Below are 23,606 nucleotides of genomic sequence, written 5' to 3'. Positions count from 1 at the left end.
TTTCAGTAATATTACTTTTCATAAAATGAAATAGCATCATAAATATATATTGCTCTATAGCTAGTGAATTGTTTCAAAATATTTAAAGCTGTAATTAGGGACAAGAGCAGTTGAAAAATATTTAAGAAGAACATTATAACAATAATCAAGCTAATTGCTGAAATTATTTGTGTATGGAACACCTAAGTACTGTACCAATGTTTCTCTCTAGATAACTTGTTTCCCCATGGAAATGATCAGGAGTGTTGGTGCTGGCTGGACCATATTCATAAGCTGTTTTATTATTGCAATGGTCCCCTTTATTTGTCTACAAATTTGATAATTAGGGGCAATAATCCGCTTGACATTTGAGCATCCAAATGGTCTAGCCAGCAGCAGACGTTTCAGAGAGCTCTGGTCTGGGGACAAGGTCCCTGTTTGGCCAGAGCCAGAATGGTTAAGGAGGTCATACTGTCAGCCCCAAAACAGTGAGTTGCTTCCTTTTACACTACTTTCAGTATTCTCTGTAACCTTCTTTATGGGGCAAGGCCAATGTGTTGCTGGTTCCAGTTATCTTAAAGATTAAAATGCCTTAATTACCTTTAAGATATTCTTTAAAGTCAGGGACTAAAAACTTTTAAAAAATGAAGAAAACTCCACATCCATTTGCATTACTCCTGGCATTAGCAAGGGTTCTGCCATCCAGAGGAGCCTCCTGCTCACACACCAAGTGGTCCTTTTAAACTTTGCAAATTGCATCCAGACCATCAAAAGTAAATGAATAAAGGTCAAGCATGCCACAGTCACAGGCAATCGATCCTGGACCTGTTAGAAATTGGTTGTCAGAGTTCCGCATTTAGATTCAAGAAGTATTTGTCATTGAATGTACTTTCATCAGTCCTTGTTCTTCTTAAATAGCACTGCATAGACAAGAGAACAAAGGATCCTGGGTAATAGCCAGGAGCAATGAAAATAGTCTCACTCCATGTTAAAAAAAAAAGAAGAGGAAGAGGAAGAGAGAAAGGAGGGAGTGGAGGGGGGAGATGAAGGAGAAGAGAAAGAAAAAGAAGAAGAGGAAGAGCCTGAGTTGTTCCCTATCAACAAAAGGCACCATCCTTTTATTGAAAATACACTCAACAATTGTTCAATTAATTAATTAATGCAGAAAAATCTGATTGTGCAGAAGTTATTCCTATAAGGAAAAATCCAGCTTCTTCTCTCCCACCTTAAGCCACAGACCAATCAGCTTATCCATGCAGAGGTGGTGGGTTTCAGGGCTGAAGTGTCGCCCCTGTCCCTGAACTGATTTTGCAAAATCAACATTCTGGGTGGTGAGAAGGTAGATGACAGTGATGATGACAACAAAATCCTTTCACTTTCAGAATGCCAAACTTGTCAGAAGAAGGATAGATTCTCAGTGTGAGGCGCCTCCTCTTCCTTCCCCGTCACAGAGCCCTCTCCATGTGGATAATGATACAGATTACTTCTGCTTGCACCTCCCATTCTAATTCATCTCCTGTCTGGCTGGGATAAAAGCAAGCAAGAATGAACACTAACAGCAGTTAACCTCTAAAGACTGTTTTTCAAACAAGGTTTCTTCAACTGTGGTCCATGAACCCCCTAAGGAATCCACAGGTAATTTCAAGACATTTCTAGATCTCCTGAACTTATATGCAAAATTTCATATATCTCCATATTTTTCTGGGACTAGGGCATAGGACTTGCATTAGATTACCAATGGAGACACAAAAATTAAAAACCACTGTGTGTGTGCTCAGTCATGTCCAACTCTGCAAACTCATGGAGTCTAGCCCGCCAGGTTCCTCTGTCTATGGGACTTTCCCAGCAGGAATACTGGAGTGGGCTGCCATTTCCTCCTCTGGGGGATCTTCCCAAGCCAGGGATTGAATCCACATCTCCTGAGTCGCCTGCATTGCAGGCAGACTCTTGACTGCTGAGCCACCAAGGAAGCCCATCATCATTGAGTAACTAAATACCCAGTGAGAGATCATATGGGCACAGATTCCTTAAAAGATCCAATCCAAGAACAAGGGTCTTGGTAACTCACATGTCCATCTTGGTGACATTCACAGAGTTGTACAGAGCACATATCAAGCAAAGATCCTTTGAACTGACCCGGGTGAAGAGATACAGGGGACAAGACTGATCGATTTCGAGCACTCTCTGAGAGGCTGGGATGCGTCGGTTCTACAAACATGGAGTGAGCTCTCGGGAAGGTGGTTTTAAAAATAATCCAAGTCAAGCTGATGTAATGGCAAGAACTCTGTAAGGCAAGGTGAAAGACCTCAGTTCTGGGCCTGCCCTTCAAATAAATATGGCTTTCCAGAGCAAATCCACCACTCAGCTATCCATGTCTATGAGTCTATACTTTCGAGTAATCTGGGCAAGACCCCCACAGCTACAATCCTTAACGCCTCCTTTCCTTGAACCCTAGTTGTTTCACAAACACATATCCTCATACCTCAGTACACACAAGTAGTGCTCATGTGAGGACAAGACTCAAGTTCTGGTTCAAGTCCAGTTGTTCTACGTCTGTGATCAGTCAGCTGGGTAGCCCATCACCTGGGTAACATTAATATTCACAAATCATGATGTTACAAAAGAAATGGGAACCTCTGGCAATATGGTTTACCTCTGCATAAATTTAAATCATCCTTGTAGCTACTCTGACATATGCAAGGCAAAGTATAATTCGGCTGCTCCTTCATCCAGACAAGTGGAGATGAGGGTGGGGTGGGGCAAAGGGAAGTGGAGAAAAAGATAGAATTTAATTTTACAATGAGAGATAAAAAAGAACAGGTAGCCCACAGGTCTTCTGGCCATCCAAAAGCATCTCTTGGATTAAAGATCACACTTCCTTAAGTTATCTTCCAATAAAAAATTAATACAGAACTTGAACAAGAGAGTCAGATGACCAAAACATCCCCTAATTTCTTGTTATTTTTCTTATAAGTAGCACCTGTTCATCAAATAGGAGAACAGTTCAATCTGGGCAGCCTAAGAATGAAACATATAAAATTAAAGCCCACCTAATCAAGACTGCATAAGCTGCCCACACCACTGTGGGTTTTGTCTTAGTCATTACTTTTCCATAACCCACTTTGGGAAAGTAAATCCTGGGTATGTTCTAGGGTTCCTAATCAAGTTATGCCTACAAAATGCTGAATACCCATACATGAGTTTTCGGGCAGTACCCAGGACTCAGCCCCTGTGGGAGGCACCTGGAGAGAATGAATGAAGGTTTCACATATTTAATGTAGGTTCTCCATGGATGTGCCCTCCAAGTAATACACAATAATAAATATGTGACCCCACATTCTCATAACTTAAAACTTCATAGCATGAAGATACAGTATACTTTGTGCTATACAGGAAGAATAAATTATAGACAAAATTTCAAACCCAACGCTTTCCGACTGAAGATGGGGAAAGGGCAACTCAGTCTTAGCAGAGCTAGGTCCACAGTCTGTCGACTCCACATTTTCAAGCCAGGACTTCCCCTGTCACACAGAATTACCACCAGTTGGTCCTGGAATGCATTTGCTAGAGAGATAAGAGGTGGGTAACCCTGGAAATGATGCTGGAAACCTAGGCTTATCCATTCATATACCTTCCAACACATTCTCATTAGGCATCCAACAGTCCCCTCAAAGATGAAGGGTTTGATAAGATACTAACAACTGAGTTTTAGGTGGAATAAAAATGTCCAGCTTAGAGTGTTTCAGCACTTCTTCCTAGTTACACATTGCTTAAATGGTAAATCACCTCAAATACTCTCTCCCATTATCTTTGTGAATCCACAGCACTCTAGGACAGTTTTGCCAAAACTATATTCAGAGTCTTTTTCAAATAAAGTATATGAACTTCTCAGAAGTTGCTGTCTTTTAAGAAGTTCCTTTTTAACCCCATTAGGAATAGCCCTCCCCCGGCAGTTGTGGTCAGGAGCCCAAATCCACAGCCATCACCCCAGGATCTTCACCCCATATTTCACTGGAAGATGTTCTAAGTCAACCAAAACTATGACTTCAGAGATAGAATGCCTCAGTCAACACTGTAACCCCAAGACTTCAGGTGCTCTATGGGGAGGGAAAGAGAGGACAGGAAGGGGAGGGGAAATCCTTAAGAAACATTCAGATTCTCCTCAGCATTGGCTTCCCCTCACTGGACAAGGGCTGAGAAGACCAGAAAAGTTGCATTAATAAAAACTGCATAGAGTCTACACGGCACAAAGTGCTCTGCTACCATTTACAACGATCCTCCTCCTTCTTCATCTTTTCAGTACATCTTGCAAAGTTTGTTTTCAAAAAAGACATTACAAGTTGGCGAGCTTCTGCTTAAAAAAAAAAAAATCAATCAAATCCTTTTCCCTTCACCTCTATTAAATAGATCTTATTCCTGAGCTTTATCAAGTAAATCAAACGTAGGCAACTTAACACTCCAGAATCAACAAGGGACAGCTTTCCAGTGTGAGTTCAGGCAACAAAAGAGACTTCTCTGCAAATATACAGTAGAATTGAAGACTGTTTGTAGCTGTTGATGATCTGTAAAAATATTCCCAAGGTTCTTTCAACGAAAGGTTTCAATTCAAGCAAGATCACAAAGAGGATGATGAGCGCGTCCTAACTGTGCCTTGGTGTGTATTCCATCGGCTCGGCTTGGGCGAGAGACCGTGGCTGCTGCTGCCTGAATGTGGAATTCCTCTGCCCGCCAATCTTCACACGCACGAGGCACATTAAAAAACAAAATGTTTATGTCACACCTCTTCCTCGAGGTTTAAAGCGCCAAATGTTACAACATGAATCCTCACAACACCCCTGTGAGGTAGGTAGGTGGAGACTACAGTCACCCCCACTTTACAGGCGGGGGAAATGAGGCACACAAGAATTAAGGGACTCGCCCAGAATCACATAGCTAGTCACTGGCAGGGCTTAGGATAAAACCAATACTGGCTAGCACCCAGCACAGTGCTTTGCACGTAGTAGGTGTTCTCTGAATATCTATGGACTTTATTTGACTTATATTTCAACATACAATATACACACAGAAAATGCAAGCGGTCACCAAAGAACACTTATCTCCTGCATTCCTGCTGATGACATCACTCACGACTGAATCCTACCAGATGAAGGACGTTCAAGGGTCCAGCTCACACCTAAGCCCTCGGGTTGCAGGGGATCAACGTCTAAGCAGTCTGTGGACAACCCGCTCTTGCACCTGCTCTACCACACAACGTTAGTTTTCTAATGAAAACAAAAATGAATTTTAGGAACCATGCTGACTTCTTTATTTTTTTTGCCTCTTTGTTTTAAAGGGAGCCATAGGAATGGTTCCGTGTCTGGTTTGTACAAAAGAGAGATAAGGCTGCTCTACTCCAGTTAGCTTGCGAGAACCGTGCCAAGCACGAAGATCTGCTCCCAGCTCGATGGATTTCTGCCTGGGAAGCTGGACGGACCCCAGGGAGAGGCAGCTCCCGCAGAGGAGGGTCAGCGAGGCTGACCGTCACTTGCACTGTTCGTGGTCTGTGTAGTCATCCATGTCCACATCGGAGTCAAAGAGCGAGTGTCCGGTGAAATCTGTGTCTGGGGTTCTGGAAAAACTGTTCTCTGCTCCCTCGTCTTCAAAGGTCTCTGTCCTTGAGTAAAAGCTGAAATCCAGCAGGGGCGTGTGTGTCTTGCTGCCGTCACTGCTCTCCTCTGACTCGTAGACGGTGTTGTCATCCTCGTGGTGCCACTCGGGCCAGAATTTTCTCCTTATCCTCTCACAGTACATGGCGAGATTGATCAGCTCACCTGCAGGGTGGTAAGGAAAGCAAGGGTTAGTTCTCAAAAGCAACCATCTACCGGCCACTTGGCTTCCTGGGCAACTCAGAAGAACGGTGTAGGGTAGGCATGAACAATGCTTTTCCCCAGAGGCACTGTCCAAATGTTCAGATTTTACACACAGAAGCAGAAAGGTGAGAGGGAAAAGTTAAATTCAGTGAGTGGGCTGGATGAAATTCAGGAGTGCATCCTAGGATGGTGAGGAGTGAGCAGGGTAGCTGATTCAGAATGGCACTAAACTACCCATCGCTTGGGCTTTGTGAAGCATTTTATTATTTTATGTTTGCATGTCAAGAAAACTAGTGCTTCAGCTGGTTCATCTCTAAATTAATTTATAGTCCATGAAAATGCACCAACTGTTAGTTAGATTAAGTCAGTCATAAGTGATCATTCATTCCACAAACATTTGTAATGTTGTTACAGGTTGCTTACTATGCCAACTAGTTGAAAAAAAAAATAGGTTAGGAAGGAAATTTTGCCCTGAATCATCCATAAAATGGATAACTCAAAACTGTCTTTATGGATGAACATGCCTGCAAACACATTTAGCAAAACAGAGATTGTTTAATTTTTTAAGTAAAATTCAACACTACACCCATGATCAGGTTCTTGCTGGGTCACCAGGTTACTTCTTTTTTCCTGTGAATCAAAGGAACACTTTCATTAACTTGCTAAAATTGTCCAGGCATTCATCTGAAACATGACACAGTATTTGGCTTTCATTTCCTAATTCCAAATGCAAGCTGCAGAAAGAAGAGTGAGTTTTTGCTTTTGAGCCACCAGATGGCAACACAGCTCAATAAGCATATAATTTGTCACCAACTCTTAGAGGATTTTATTGCTCTAAGAATAGTCTTTGGAAGCCTATTTTTTTAAGTTATATAAACACTCACTTATTGTGTAGGTAACCCATGTTTTATTGCAGAAAATTAGAAAATTCAGGTAAGCAAAAAATAAAAGAAACACCAATAAGCCCATTTGTCATAATATTTTCATTTATGCTGTTCCTGAAATTTATGTTAATTTATATATACATTTGGGCTTCCTTCCCTTGTGGCTTAGTTGGTAAAGAATCCACCTGCAATGCAGGAGACCTGGGTTGGGAAGATCCCCTGGAGAAGGGAAAGGCTACCCACTCAGTATTCTGGCCTGGAGAATTCCATGGACTCTATAGTCCATGGGGTGGCAGAGTCAGTCACGAGTGAGCGACTTTCACTTTCACTTTTCACATATATACATTTACATATATTTACATATGCAATGTAGCATTTACTATATATTGTTTCTTATGCTACTTTTTAAAAAATTTTATTTATTTTTGGCTGTGCTGGGTCTTCCCTATTGCCCGTGAGCTTTTCCTAGTTTCCCATGTTACTTTTTTCACTTAACATATAATGAAAACCTTTTAATTTTACTCTATGACCTCCCTGATAACTGTATTGTACTTCATTATACAGATGTACCACAGTTTCATTTTGTTATTTCAGCTCCCTATTGTAGCCATTTAGGCTATTTCTATATTAATAGCTTTATTGGTTACAGTCTGTAATTACTCTATCTCATTTTCTATCAAAGAAAATAATATATATTCATTTTGGAAAAACAAATCTGTATATAGAAATGGTATAAATATATATAATACATACCTACACACACACACACACATGTACATAAAGAAGAAAACAAAAGCACCAATAATCACACCAATCCAAGGTAATGGCAATTAACATTTTGGTGTGTTTCTTTAAGTATTTTTCAACTTATGTATTGTCATTATTATCATTCATTAGTTGTCACTTCCTGTAACATTGTAAACATTTTCCCACTAAAGTCACTCAAAACTTGATTGCTGTTCTGCTTAAATAAACACATCCCCCACAAAACATAAGGCAAATCCCCCTGCCTCATGGACCCTGTAAACTACTGGATTTGTCCATGGTTCACCATGTTCAGTCTTCTCAGTTCAAATTAGCTTGACTCATGCTTATATGAGTCCATTCTGATTGCCCCCAACTTGAAGATCTATGAGCTCAGGAGCCAGAAGCTGAGAAGCCCACATCACTGCTCCTTTTGGGAAGACACATGCAAATTTTCACTTATTTTCTCCCTCAGGGAAGCAGTTATGAAAATGCTTTATCCAGTATTGCTGGTGACCAAAAATTAGATAAAGATGCAGAAGCAGCAGCAAGGGCCCCTGGGGTAGAGGATATCAGAGATGAACTGGGGTCACTTCACAGCTGGGGACCACCCTCTATGTCTCAGTCAAGTCCATTCCCAGACAGTCAGAACCCAGGTACAAAATGCACGGGATCTACATGATAAATGACTGTCTGCACTCCTTTTGTGGCTGTCCTCTCTACAGCCCTTTTCTTTACCTTTCATCCAGGAGAGCTGCCCCCCTTCATGACTATGTGTCATTAGAACCTTTTCAACCAGGAATAATAAAAATTAATATTAATAATAATAGCAAACATGTATATAGGCCTTACTGTGTACTGGGCACTACTTGAAGTGCTTTATTTATTATTGAATTCATATTAACTCCCATCCCTGGTCCTGGCACCAATCCTATGAGACAGGAGCTATTACTATCTGCATTTATGATAGGAAAACTGAATCAACAGAGAAGTTAATTAACTTGCCAAAAGTCACACAGCTGGACAGTAGCAGAGCCAGGATTCAAACAAAAGCAGTCCCCAGACTCCATCCCCTTCACCAAGACTTGAGCTTGCCTCTCTCCTGATGAGTTGACAGCTTGACCTGGGAATTCATAGCTTCCAACTACTTGTCACAGAATATTTTTCAGTAATTCTTTCTAGAGTCTCAAGAATGATGACAGGCAGGTGAGAGGACAATGGGTAGTCATGAAGAAGAGATCATTCTATCATGCCATTAAGAAAGGGTCCGCTTTGATAAGCAAGGACTGGAATCTCACATGCCCATCCTCATATCCTGGCCCTGATAAAAACAGTGAAGCAAAGAGTGAAAACTTACACTTCAATTCTCCCTTTATCTGGATTTGCCAATCCCTTCTTACACATAGATCCTCTACCAGCAGATCCACTCAACATGCTACTAGCCAAAAAGAATGAAAAAAGTCAGCAGTAGAAACAGGTTATGTGTGTAGTGTGTGTGATATGCTCATATTAACATAAATGCCTATACTGAAGATGTAAACTTAGTGAAATTTTTTAAAACAGGAGGTTTTTTCTCAAAGAGTACTCAACAAACAGATAATGTCACCTATCAGGCTGGTAAGAATTAAAGCCTGATACCATCCAATGTAGAGGGTCAGACATTGTACAACATGGTTGGTGGAAGTATAAATTGTTAAAAGCTTTTCAGGAAAGTAACCTGATATTACCTATTGAAATTTTAAATGCACTTATATGTTGGCTCAGGACTCCACTTTTAGTACTCTATTCTACCAAAATAAAAGCATCAGTATGTAAAGACAGATGCATATGGATGTTGAATGTAGTATTATGTCAATGAAAAGAGAAAGAAAACGAAGATGGAAACAGCCTGAATATACATCAATAAGTATTGGCTGAATAAAGTTTGTTATATCAATCCTATAGAATATAATGCAGCTATTAAACAGATACAATATTCTATTTAGCAAAAAAAAATTATAAAGTAACACATATAACATAATTCCATTTGGTTTTAAAATAATACAAAAACAGCTATATATATGTATGTAAATTTGTATATGAAACATAAAAGGCACAAAAGGGTTCACTTCAGATCCCTAATCTTGGTTTTCTATGGGAGTGATTTGGACATCTGTGCCTTTATTTTTCATATACAAATTTCCATACACGTATATAACTGTCTTTTTTATTTTATTGTTTTAAAACTAAACAGTGGAATTGCACTATACACATTATAATTTTTTCACCAAGTAGAATAGTATATCTTTTTAATAGCTGCACAATATTCTATAGGAAGGTGGCGCTAATGGTTAAGAAACTGCCTGCCAATGCAGGAGACATAGGAGACATGGGCTCAATCCCTGGGTGAGGAACATCCCCTGAAGGAGGGCATGGGCTACAGTCCATGGGGTCGCACAGAGTCAGACATGACTGAAGCAATCTTAGCACACACACACAATATAGGTGAGGAGGTGATAAATCTTTTAAAACACACCCGCCTAATTCAACTTATTGTGACAATTGTGTATTACTTTTTAATTTAAAAGTCCAATCAAATAAATTAGTAAAATGACTAATGAGTGGTTATTAATATTTTCAGGCAACTGGAGAGGTTATTTATCAGAAAACCAAATGGCCCTTAATCCCGAGGACACTCCCAGACAGAATAAAGAACTTTTCTCTTAAAGTTTCACTAATGGAAATGTTCCCCACTCCTTGGAAAAAGTGACTCATTTCATTTTCCTCTATCACTCCAGCCCTTCCCAGCACCACTGCAGCCTTGGACCCTCACCCAGTCAATATCTAGAACACGGGGCTGGCGCCCACACACTCTGTTTTCAAGGTGTTCACTCACCTCCCTGCTCCATGCTTGGGCTGGGTGCCAGCTACGCCCGCGGTTGCTTCCTTTAACACTGTGTCATACAAGCAGCAAGGGCGCTGAACATTTCCTCTTTAGAAAAGTTCTTATCAAACTTGAATGTGGCAATGACATCCCTCCCCTTTCCCAGTCTCTCTGAAGCTAATTCGCAGATCTCAAAATACAAACACCAGCAAAGGTCACTCAAGCCAACCCTTTCCCAAGACCCCAATTCCCCCATGACCGCTTCCTAAACACCTCCAAATAGAGAACAGTAAGCGTATGGGGTGGATATATACGTGTATGTTTTTCAAGGATATTCAGCATTCTTTCTATCTTATAATCTATCAAAAAATAAGCAAAAAACACATCCAAGTACAATAAATAACTATTGATAGAAAAGCTGCTGAACAGGTTATTTCTTAAAACACAAAGGTCCATCTAGTCAAGGCTATAATTTTTCCAGTAGTCATGTATGGATGTGAGAGCTGGACAATAAAAAAGGCTGAGCACCGAAGAAGTGATGCCTTCGAACTGTGGTATTGGAGAAGACTCTTGAGAGCCCCCCCAAGACAGCAAGGAGATCAAACCAGTCAATTCCTAAAGGAAATCAATCCTGAATATTCACTGGAAGGACTCATGGTGAAGCTGAAGTTCTAACACTTTGACCACCTGATTCAAAGAACTGATTCATTGGAAAAGAGCCTGATGCTGGGCAAGATCGAAGGGAGGAGGAGAAGGGAACGACAGAGGATGAGATGGTTGGATGGCATCAGCGACTCAATGGACATGAGTTTGAGCAAACTCCAGGAGATGGTGAGGGACAGGGAGGCCTGGCGTGCTGCAGTCCATGGGGTCGCAACCGAATAACAAAAACAATGGAGGGTTGTGTTTCTTACAAATTCAGAAAAATAGCGTTAGGCTCTCTGATTTTGATCTGGCTTCCCAGGGCGAGCGGTGGAGCGGCAAAACCCTTTCCCTTTTGCTGTTTTACTTTCCAGGCTCTCCATGCTCCACGCCTGTGTTAAAGAGGGCCAAATCCACATGCAATTCTCTAGTAAGGATACTCTGATCAAAATATCAAATGTGACTCCACATTAAAAGGGTTGCTGAAAAAGACAAGAAATAACAAATATAAGCGAGCAAGTGGAGAAAAAAGAACCCTCATTCACTATGGTTGGGAATGTAAATCAGTGCCGCCACTATGAAAAACAATGTGGAGGTTACTCAAAAATTAAAAATAAAACTGCCATATGATATAGCAATTCCATACCATTTGAGGTACTTTCAGACACTGCTGATGAGAATATAAATTGAAAGAGTCCTTCTAGAAAGCAATTAAACTGTGTAGACCAAGAGCTTGCACCTGTTGAGACAGTGATTCCCCAACTAGAAATTTAGCTTAAGTAAACAACCAGAGCTAACCAGATACACACACACACACACACACACACACACACAATAAATACACAACATTTACTATAGAATATTAGTAAAAATTATTTAAAATCACCAGCAAGAGACTTTCCCAGAGGTCCAGTGGTAAAGAATCCACTTGCACTGCAGTGCAGGGGACATGGGTTCAGTCCCTGGTCCAGGAAAATTCCACATGTCTTGGGGCACCTAAGCCTGTGTGCCATAGCTACTGAGACTGTGCTCTGGAGCCCTTGAGCCACAACTAATAAAGCCTGCACATTCTAGAGTCCATGCTCTGCAACAGGAGAAACCACCGAAATGAGAAGCCTGACCGCTGCAACCAGAGAAGCCGGCATGTAGCAATGAAGCCTTACTGCAGCCAAAACTAAAGAAAAAATAACACAAACCACCCACAAGTCCAGAAAAAAGATTAATCACATGAATTACAGTGTAGCTATAGGATACGATATTATGCAACTACTAACTACATAGTTTTGAAGAATATTTAATGACAAAGGAAATGGCCATAATGCAGTTAATCAAAAACTACAAACTGCAGGATATAACTATTTCAACATAATGATCTCAATTTTGAAACATATATGCATACATGTGCTTGATAAAAGATGAAGAAACATACTACAAAATTAACAGAAGCTCTCTGTGGGTGTTGGGGTCACAAGTTATTAATAATCCTTTAAAAAAAATTCTTTATCTTTTCTAAATTTTTCCAGTCAGGAAGTGATATTTCATATCATACACAAACATATTATGTATATTTTAAGAATTGTCGAATGTTCAAAGTCTGTCCTCCTACTCACTGAAATTAAGGAAAATTTCCCACTATTCTGGATGTTTCCTGGAGTAGTTTGTGTACGTAAATATTGTAAATAATATCTAGGACCAAAAAGCTAATTTTTTTTAACTTTTTGACTGCACCATGAGGTATGCAAAATCTTAATTCCCTGACCAGGGATCCAACTCTTGCCCCTGAAATGGAAGCAAGGAGTCTTAACCACTGGGCTACCAGGGAACTCCCAAAAAGCTAATATTTACACACACGCCCTCACACGGGTGTCAAGGACAATGTCGCCCTGGCTGTCCCAAAGCTACAGCAGAAAATCGCCAGATCCAAGCATTCACACCGCTGGGTATGAGCCAGTTCTCCATTATCCAGGCTCCTGGTGGTTTGTTTCCACTTCTTCTTCCTCTTATTACTTCTTGGGAAAGTCTCCACCATAGAGAAAGCGAAGGTAGAGAAAGAAGTTGAGACCAGATTAGTAGCTTGCCTGCACTAGCAGCTCTGACCAAAGGCTGAGAAGGGGCCTGGAATAAGGGCTGAAATGAGCTTTAAAGAGTCGCTGTGGACTTGAATGACTCGTGCTTCTCCAGTCCCCAAGTAGAGCTGGAAGCTACTAACTCGTTTTAAGAATCAAAGTGCCGGCAACTATGTGCCAACAATGCCCTGCAGATGATGGCATCAGATTCTCCCAGTGTGTGCATCTCCAAGTGAGACTCAAAATCAATTCTCCAAAAACACCAATCATTTCTTTAAAAAGAATACTAAATACCTCAAGTCGCTCCAGGAAGTAACAGAGGAAAGCGCCAAGTCATAAATAAATCAGTAAAAGACGCCTCATTTCTTTAAGAAGGGATTCTGTTCAATATAAGAGTTCTACTGATATTGGATACCTAAATCCTTCTAAAGTAACAGATGACCTCATACACTTGACCCTTGAACAAAGTGGGGGTTAATTCACATAGAACTTACAGTCAGTCCTCTGTATCCAAGGTTCCTCCACATCCGTGGAATCAACCAACCATGGATTGTGTAGCGCTGTAGTCATTACCACTGAAAAATATCCACGTATAAGTGACGCATGCAATTCAAACTTGTGTTGTTCCAGCACCAAATATAGGGCATGTGACTGTATGTGTACAGACTAGGTATACGCACTTGGGTAAAAGTATAAGTGTGTATATAAGTGAGTATGTATAGAACTATGTGAGTAAAAGTGTTTGTATTCACAGGTGTGTAGGGAAATGGAAGGAGAGAATAGGAAGTAACAGGAAGAGATAGTATACACAAAACCCACCCCTAAATGAACTAAAACTAGTCAGTATCTTTTAGACCACCATGGAAAATCTGATTACAATGAAGGAAAACTATTTTAAGCATCAACAATCTGAGAGTCAATTTATGAATTGAATATTCAGTGTAGATAATTCCCAACACATCACAAGACAAAGAATATCTTCATGCTGATTATCTAGGAAATTAAATATAAGTCCATACTATCCTTACCCCCACTTAATGGTAGTTTCAGAAGACCTTCAACAAATGCCTGATTCCTTCCAACTAAGCCTGGTGATGTGTTATCTGAATTCCTATCCCCATGAATGTGGAGCATACTCCTGCTGCCATTAGCCTGGTCTGAACCTCTGTGCATACACATGAGTACACACGCACACGCACACACACGCACGCACGCACACACACGCACACACACACACGCACACACAGTTACAGCCTTCACCAGCCTCCCTACCCACCCACCCGTGACTACCACACATGACTGCTCACCTGCCTCAGTTTCTTGTATGATTTTTTCTTGCTTGGTCCCAGCCATGCATCCAACATCAATTAAGAATATTATATATATATATATATATATATATATATATATAAAGAATATTATATATGTTATTCACTGGTGATCTCACCTACACCCCCAGTCTCTCAGCCAGGGTACGTAAAGTGAAAAGCCTTAGTTCCTCAGTCACGTCCAACTCTTTGCAGCCCCATGGACTGTTGCCCACCAGGCTCCTCTGCCCATGGAATTGAAAGAGGTAAAGTTTAGGCAGGCAGTCCAAGGCCCCAAAAGGAGGAGGTGAACACTCTTTGCTCATGCTTTCCTTGAGCCTTGTGCAACAATGTATCTTACCGGAGAACTGGCCTTTCTTTCAGTTCAGTTCAGTCGCTCAGTCGTGTCCAACTCTTTGCGACCCCATGAATCGCAGCACACCAGGCCTGTCCATCACCAACTCCCGGAGTTTACTCAAACTCATGTCCATCAAGTCAGTGATGCCATCCAGCCATCTCATCCTCTGTCGTCCCCTTCTCCTCCTGCCCGCCCCCCCCCCCCCCCAGCATCAGGGTGTTTTCCAGTGAGTCAACTCTTCGCATGAGGTGGCCAGCTGAAACTGGAGTTTCGGCTTCAGCATCAGTCCTTCCAGTGAACACCCAGGACTGATTTCCTTTAGGATGGACTGGTTGGATCTCCTTGCAGTCCAAGGGACTCTCAAGAGTCTTCTCCAACACCACAGTTCAAAAGCATCAATTTTTCGGCGTTCAGCTTTCTTCACAGTCCAACTCTCACATCCATACATGACCACTGGAAAAACCATAGCCTGACCAGATGGACCTTTGTTGGCAAAGTAATGTCTCTGCTTTTTAATATGCTGTCTAGGTTGGTCATAACTTTCCTTCCAAGGAGTAGGCGTCTTTTAATTTCATGGTTGCAATCACCATCTGCAGTGATTTTGGAGCCCAAAATAAAGTCTGACATTGCTTCCACTGTCTCCCCATCTATTTCCCATGAAGTGATGGAACCAAATGCCATGATCTTAGTTTTCTGAATGTTGAGCTTTAAGCCAACTTTTCGCCTTTCTTTAGGTCCCAACTAATGAGGACAGCACAATGTCTTACTCATGGAAATGCTTTTCTTAGACTCTATGTTAATGATTATAATTTTAACGAATCTTGCCTGGAAACCTGTTTCTCAAGACTTGTACCTCTGAGTACACAGCAACAGTATATCTCGCCCAGAGACATTGCCGGAACCGATCTCCCTGGCTAATCTTGTGTCAACGTTATCTCAGGATGTATGCCTTGGGAAAGGGTCTGGTGGAACTATTATAACCTTGAGGTATTCTTTTATCTATTCTCAGCAGCTGCTTGAGAAGTATATAAGACCCTGCTTAAACTAGTGAGGCGGGTACTCTCCTAACCCCTTCCAGTGCCTCTTGCTGGAAGCTTTCTCTATCCCTGTTACTGTAATAAAATCTACACAAAGCTCTGAGTGACTGAGACTGTCTTTGGTCCCAGAGTTAAATCTTCTCCTTCAGAGACCACAAATCTGGCAACACCGCTCACTGTAAGCTATCATCTTGGGGTCTCGTCCGGGATCTTCAAGACAAGGTAAGAATGTTCACGGCTGGGACTCTTTTGCTCTTTTAACATAAAGTCTCTGCTTTCCTAACTCCGTGTGCCTGTCTGTGTGAATGTGCAAGAAGCAAGAGCTGTGTCTTGCTCCCGGTTCCATGGTGATCCTCATGTGGCGCATGCCCGTCGGGGGGTTATGCTGACCTGCCAGTGTCAAGAGGCACCCAATATCCTCACAAGGGGAGCAGCCAAAAATGGATGAAGAGTATGGACCAAACTTCTTTTCCCTGGTCAGCCTTTCCTGGCCTGACTGCTTTCATAACTGCTTGAGGAATTCAAGGTACGAACCTAGTGGGCCGGATTGTAGACTGTCAGGAGACTTACAATCCATGCTGTTATTGAGTTTTCCCAGCCACAGCCCCACTGCAAGTGTTACAGGACACTGCAAGCAGGAACACATTAGGGAGCTAAGTGGAGCTCTAGCTCCAGGGACACTCTCAGACTGAAAATCACCCTCCTGACCCCAGAGACCCAGAGGTGAGTTCTTGTTATGGCCACGCCTCCGGACTATATGAATGGATGCGTTACTGGTGAACATGAGATTCCTGAGGACTCAGATCAGGGAACCCCAGATTTGGGCAGGTTAGAAATGCAGCGGGCTTCTTCCCTTGGTAATGCAAGCTCTTAGCGGACCAAAGAAAGCCATCCGGTGACCCTTGTCTCAACTCTTTAGATATTCTTTTTGTACAATCTGCTGGACAGGAATAGAAAGGTTGACCCTGACACTCCATGAACATGAAAGATGCTTCTCTTCCTAGCAGGCCAGCCCTCCATCACCTCCTTTATCACATAGGCTGGTATGGCAGCTCTCAGAAGGGACATCTTGGCTTTTCTGTTCGGCCCTTTATACTTACCGCTTCTACTGCGGCCAGGAATGTGCTCAGGATATGCACAGGCACACGGAAGGTGGGCGTTCCCCAGTGGTCTTAGCTTGGGAGACATTCTGGAAGGCTACTCTGCTCTACCTCAGGTGGCCTCAGAGGAGGAGCAGAAATCAGGCAGAGGTGTTAATGGTGAGGAACTGGACATCAATCTGGGATGCCATCAGGTCTACCCCTGGTGCATCTCCGCCCCTCCTCGGTGGTAGAACCGGGAGGGATGAGAGTGGGACACCTGCGCTGGTGAGGACAGGTTAACTCTGGCCGGGGAAGGAAGCTTGGGTGGAAGACCTGCCTCCACCCCCATCTACAGCAGGGAGGGATGCCACTGGTAGAAAAAAGTCACAACGCTGAGTGCTGTTTTTCTCTCTTACATATGGGAGCTAACAGTTCCAGAACCACCCCTTTGAATTGTATCTTGAAAAACTGGGATAAGTTTGATCCCCAGAGCCTAAAAAGCCCCTTCAAAACAGGCTTTCTTTACTTTAAGAAAAGCCCTCACCTCCCCCGAGAGACAATCCCTGCTGGAACAACACCTTATCAGTCAGGCTACCCCTGTCATCAGAGCCAATTTGAACACTCCCTGGTTTAAATTTTAGGTATGAAACTACGACTACAAAAAAGAGAGATGACATTTTTTATACTGAATGGCCATGATATTCCTTAGACTCTGGAGAAAACTGGTTAAAATGAAATCTTTTTGAAATTGCAAAACCGGTTCTTTTTGCACGTGCAATTAGGAAAAAGCTGGTTTATTAAAATACTTTTTTTTGGAGCTCCAACCCTGCCTGAGAAACAAAAACATACCTGGGGAAGAAACGTGAAGTTACCTCTTATCACGTCCTTGAAATACACAGCCCATACTGTCTGGGACTCCTGCCATGAGCAAATTGGTAGAACTTCAGGGCAAGGTGAAAAAAAGGCAAATAGACATTTTAAATTTCAAGCAGAAAACTGAGGGTTCTGTCTGTCCAGATAAATGTGTCCCAGTGTGTGTCTCCATCCTTGGACAACATCGCTAAAGGCTAATTGGTCAATGAGCTCTATTTAATTGGCCTAAAGAGAAGTAAGGGTTTACGAATCAAAGAATTCTAAATCCAAGAAAATTAAACTAAAATGAACTTCGGGCTTGTGTGAACTGGGAAATATTCACTATTGAATTGATACCCAGTATTGATGTTTGTTTATTGATCTAATTAACATAGACATTGTGAAGATACTTTTGCAAATGATATAGCTATGGGTGATTTATATTTACCATTCTAGAAAATGATGATATAAAGTACAGTTCATAGTTGCTGAAAGAAAGTAGGATGTGTGTTTTCCATAAAAAGTCATAAGGAATGGAATCACATTCTATTAAGGAAAACTAAGTAAATATGAACTTACAGGTGGCTGTTCTCTGAATGGGCAGATAAAATAATAGTACAGAAGTATAAAAAGGTTTGTGGCAAGGGGAAGAGAGTTTTATGCATGATACAACTTCCTTAAGACATTAAACTGTCTTTGAAATCTTTTATTGTTACTTTGACTAACTGAATAACTATTGTTTCACAGTGAATATAAGCTGGTACCAATCCGGAATTTGGTTTTCTCTTCCAATGTGGCTTTTGATGACTATGGCACACATAGACAAAGCTCATTCTGCTTCTACAAAAATTAACCCCTTATCAGGGAACTTAAAATAGATAAACAATGGCTATAAACTAAACAGTTGGTGTTAAAGGAAATCCAAGACGGCCATTTGGCTTTTCCCAGCTCCCCGACAAACCTCACTTTTATTTGATAAGATAAAGCCTTTCCTGGCTTCAGGGTTAATATCTCACAATAGAGAAAAAATGTCTAAAATATGTTCTACAATCTCCAATGACTGGGGCACCCACTTTGCTGGACAGATAGTACAGACATTGGCAAGAAACTTCACAAGCTTCTTGGAGAATCATTTTCACTGAAGTTCTCAGTCATTGGGCAAAAATGACAGAACAAAGGGATACGTTACATGAGATTGAATAGGCTGCTAAATATGACTACAATTTTCATGACTTTTTGTCTGACATATTACTGGCTTCTAATCTTTGTTTTCAGAGATAAAGAAGCTCTTCTCCTTAAGTTACTGATAGTTTAAAACAATGTAGTGATCTACACCTGTAGGTAAAATTAAAACATTTTTCTTTTCTCTCTGCTTCACCCCTCCAGAAACTGGAGACACTTGGGTTCTGAACATCCTCATCAAGGTAAAAAAGACTTTTTCTGGATATATACAGAAATCTCAAAGTATACTGGGGAGCTCTAAAAGAAAAATCCACCAAACTGATGTCAGGCCTATGGCATCTATTATGTTTCCCCAAATATTAAGTTCTAGTTTTGTTAATTAAGGTCTGTATTTACTAAAACTCACTTCTGAGATAGTTCCTTGCAGTTATGTTACATTGCTAAGAGGTTTATTAAGTTATTAAAAAGGACACTCTGAGTTTGTCTCTAAAGCTTATTGCAGTAACCAGTCTTTGAATAAAGATCAAATGCTCCAGGATCTGCAACCTGGAGATTAACAACAGGCTGAAGTCATTTAACAAACTAAGTCAGATGACCTGGAGAGGTCACTGGGCTATACCTAATGGAAGTTCTTGACTTAAGTTCTTACTTATGATTTTACTATTACTGCTAACTATAGTGCTTTTTATATTGCCTGTTTCAAGAGGTATTGTCCCTTACATTATCAAGTGTGTGACTGAGTCACACTTCCACATGAAATTCATAGTTATGATGGTATGACTCTGTATATGAAAAGAAGCAACAAGAAGGAATATTTTCCTGGTCCAAGAGACTAGTGAGACAGGTGAGGTCTAGAGACTTTTGCTACTCACAGGGCCTAGTCCAGTAACAGCACGTTGAGTGGCCGATTGGTGAAATCTTCAACAGATCTGGGAATGAGCCTTCCCAGCACTGTGGGACAAGATGGTCATGAAATGCCCCCCAAACTATGGTCAAACTCATGGCCATAAAGGGGCCCTGCAACTGGAAACTGGCACTTGCCATTGGCATCTACAAAGATTAAATCATGGACACTACAGCTGCTGACCTTCAACATCTCCTGAATGGAATTCAGGGTGGAAATCAGAAATTAGGCACTCACTCTGTGCTCTGGAAAAATGGACAAAACTGGCCTTCGGACAGTTAGATATTTTCAGGTAAAGATTTTCTTGAACCCAAATTCTTGCATCTTCTCATACCTAGAAAAATGCTACAATTGTCAGTGGTGACAACTACTTTGGCTTATATGTTAATACCACAATAAGAGGCTAAAGCCTACTTGGACAAACTTAGACAACTGGCTGCCTGGCTATAAGTCTCCCTAAAAATAGCTGTCTATGTTGGGGTTCAGACTCATGCTTCTAAAAGGAAATGGTAATATTTATTTTGTCTGTTAAGATTCAGGTTGTCATTCTTTCAACTACTTCTAACTGGGTCTGTGATACCTACACTGAAAATGTATATGAACATGACAGATGGCTCCATTCTTATAAACAGGGCAGCCCAAGTGTTGACTCTATCTAGACCAGGATCAAAGTTACTACCAAATGTAACCTGATTCTTTGACTCTTGCTTGGACTGCTGATTACAAGAATTCTTTTACTCATATATAATCTCTGCCTTTTAATCTACTTGTCTAGTTTGTTCTTTCTAAAGGATACAACGGCTTCCCAGATAAAGTAACCGTGATGCAGAGATTCTGGTCACTCTTCAAAACGGACTCCCCTGATGTTCCACTCTTCTCACAGATACAATCTTGATTTAGAAGCTCTCCCTAGTGGAAAACTATCTTGACTGTAATAATTGTAATCACCTTACTCTTGCTGCTTGCTCCTTATATCTGTAACTGTATAGTGAACTTGGTGTCTTAAGCAGCTTGAGACATTTAAGTTACTAATGATGGTTCATGGTTCTACAGTTTTTACTGCCTCCTCTAGCTAATACTCAGGGCCCCTGGATCAGAGACCCTCAATATGAGGGTAAGGAGAGAATGCTGCCTCAACAATTTAGGGTCTGTGCCCCTTACCAGCAGGAAGAAGTTATGGAACGATTTCTCCACCCCTTTCCCTGGCAACCATATTCTCCTAAAAGAAAAAGGGAGGAATGAAAAAAAAAAGAAAAAGGGAGGAATGAAAGAATTAAAGCTTGGGCAGGCAGTCCAAGGCCCTTTAAGGAGGATGTGAACATTCTCCGCTCATGCTTTCCTTGAGCTTTATGCAACAATGTATCTTACATGACAACTGGCCTTTCTTTAGGTCCAGGAACTAATGATTACACAGACCATTTTACTCAAGGAAATGCTTTTCTTAGACTCTATGTTAATGATTACAATTGTAACAGATCTTGGCTGGGAACCTGTTTCTGAAGACTTGTATCCCTGATTACACAGCAAGGGTAGATCTCGCCCAGAGACAGTGCCAGAACCATTCTCCCTGGTTAATCTTGTGCCCAAGTTATCTCAGGATGTATGCCTTGGGAAAGGGTCTGGGAACTTACAATCTTGAGGTATCCTTTTTGCCTATTCTCAGCAACTAGTTAAGAAGCATATAAGGCCCCACTTAAAGAAGTGAGGCGGGTACTCTCCTCCCGCTTCCAGTGCCTCCTGTTGGAAGCTTTCTCTATCCCCGTTACTTTAATAAAATCTACACAAAGCTCTGAGTAACTGAGATTGTCTTTGGTCCCGGAGTTAAATCTTTTCCTTCCGAGACCACGAATCTGGCAGCACCATTCACCATAAGCTGTCAGAATCTTCAGGCAAGAATACTGAAGTGGGTTACCATTCTCTTCTGCAGGGGATCTTCCCAACCCAGGGATTGAACCCAGGTCTCCTGCATTGCAGGCAGATTCTTTACTGTTTGAACCACCACAAAAGCCCAAATATTGAAGAGTAACCACCCAACGTGGGGCTTGAACCCATGACCCTGGGATTAAGAGCCCTGGGGTCTACTGATTGAGCTAGAAAAGCCCTAATTAACTCCTGTCATTCACCTTCCCCAAACCAAAATATAGAACCTTGATCCCCACATTCCCAGCACCAGGTACTTGCTTATGTACTGTGTTAAACCAGAGACAACTCAAAGTGGTTTCAATTCAGCCATGCAGAGGAAACCTCTCTCAAAGCCCCCAGCAGCCATGCATATTCCAACACTCCACTCCAACACACACACACACACACACACACACACACACACACACACACACACGTGAAGATCTGGTCCCTTAACATCAACCCAGGTTGAGTTGACTTTCCCTGCCCCATTGCCAACAAACACTTGACCCCTGGCAACCATCCCCATCCCTACTCCCACATATATGTTCATCCTCTAACTCTGGCCCCATTCAGCCCACTTTTACTCCACCAGTTTAGAATTACAATTCTCACAGACCTATATCAAGATCACACAACAAAGATACAAGATTGTATTTCTTTGGTCAAAACATACATATAATATCAATAATAATACCTCACATAGCACCAGACTTAGAAAGAATCTGTTGACATTTTCCTCATTTTCCCACAAAGTTCTTGAATTTTCCAGCTCTACTACTCTCCAGGTAAAAGCTACAGACACCCAACTGGAATAGGAGAAGGGAATGCTTTGAACTTATGACACAGAATTCTATGTACCTATACCCATATGTGAAATATCTGAGACCAGTCTGGGCTCAAAAGGAGCATGCAAGATAGGCAGTGAGTCCATCACAACCACCCAACCTCAGGTGCTGCAGCGCTGGATAAGCCAGAAACTGGAAAGCCACCACCATCCAAAGCAAATTAAGGCAGACTGACAAAAGAAGGACACTAGGGGAATTCAAGTCCTGTTTCGGTGACAAGTGCTAAGTCCACTAGGAAAGCTGCTGGAAGAAAAGCCCTTGTGTAGAACATGGCAGGATTTGTGCCAGCTTTGCTAGGAACATGGTGTGAGCAGGATGACAGGTGAGAAGCCCCATCTCTCCTCCTCTGCCTCTGCCGATCCTGACACAGAAAACCAACCTTGGCCCCAGACACCACAGGCTGGTGTCTCCACGAAGCAGAGCCAAGCTCACAGGCTTGGGCCTAGAATTCTCCACAGTGTTGCCCTCAACCCCAGCCCCCAGCAAACCCCCAAACCTGAGAGCTTCACAGGGCTTGCCTTTAATCAGCCGTTCAGGTCTCGTCCCAGGTAAGGTCCACATTGCCTGGGCCAAGTGTCCAAAGACAGTAGCGTCGAGGGTGGAGAGCTTGGGCCCCATGATGTACTTCTTGTCACCTGCAGCAGAGAGAGAGAGAGGTCACTGGCCAGCCCTTGCTGTCCTGCTAAATCACAACGGCATTCAGCATCTTCCATCATACATGTGCTTAACAGGGCATCAAAAGCTTTGCAAGACCAAATGCATGCACCTCCTTTTACTGAAAACTAGAAACAAAAGTAAAATAAACAATTCTGTAATATATCAACTGATATGATAGCACAGCAGGGAAGTAACTGGGAACATACCAAGGTAAGCAGATGAGGGAGGGGGTTCATGGAGAAAAGGGAGAACTGATCACCCCCAGGACCCCAGAGGTACCTCCTTGTCTCCAACTCTAGTCGTGAAAGCTTGAGATGCTTAAGAACATCTGGACATTTGCTTAAACCATCTCAAGAGTAATCCCAGTCAAGCACAGCCAGCCTCGGCACTTACTTTATTAAATTAATGCATTTCCTTGGGGAGAACCAGAACCCTAAGCTACTTAGGAAG

General features: G+C 41.8%; 1 protein-coding gene across 3 annotated transcripts in view; it reads right to left on the bottom strand.

Annotated features, from left to right (window-relative positions):
• Positions 1–4,979: 4,979 nt before the first annotated feature.
• FAXC (failed axon connections homolog, metaxin like GST domain containing) overlaps positions 4,980–23,606 on the bottom strand; it is a 67,654-nt gene continuing 49,027 nt past the window's right edge. For all 3 annotated transcript variants that reach the window (XM_065911269.1, XM_065911268.1, XM_065911271.1), the window contains 2 exons: positions 23,018–23,134; positions 4,980–5,789 (listed from right to left, as the gene is read on the bottom strand). In XM_065911269.1, coding sequence (XP_065767341.1) covers positions 5,500–5,789; positions 23,018–23,134 — 407 coding nt within the window. In that variant the 3' untranslated portion in view covers positions 4,980–5,499. The remainder of the gene's footprint in view (positions 5,790–23,017; positions 23,135–23,606) is intronic.

This window comes from Muntiacus reevesi, chromosome 19 (genome assembly GCF_963930625.1).
Source record: "Muntiacus reevesi chromosome 19, mMunRee1.1, whole genome shotgun sequence".
NCBI classification, from domain to species: domain Eukaryota; kingdom Metazoa; phylum Chordata; class Mammalia; order Artiodactyla; family Cervidae; genus Muntiacus; species Muntiacus reevesi.
Note: the sequence above shows the minus strand (reverse complement) of the source record. Positions and strands in the feature narration are given on the sequence as shown.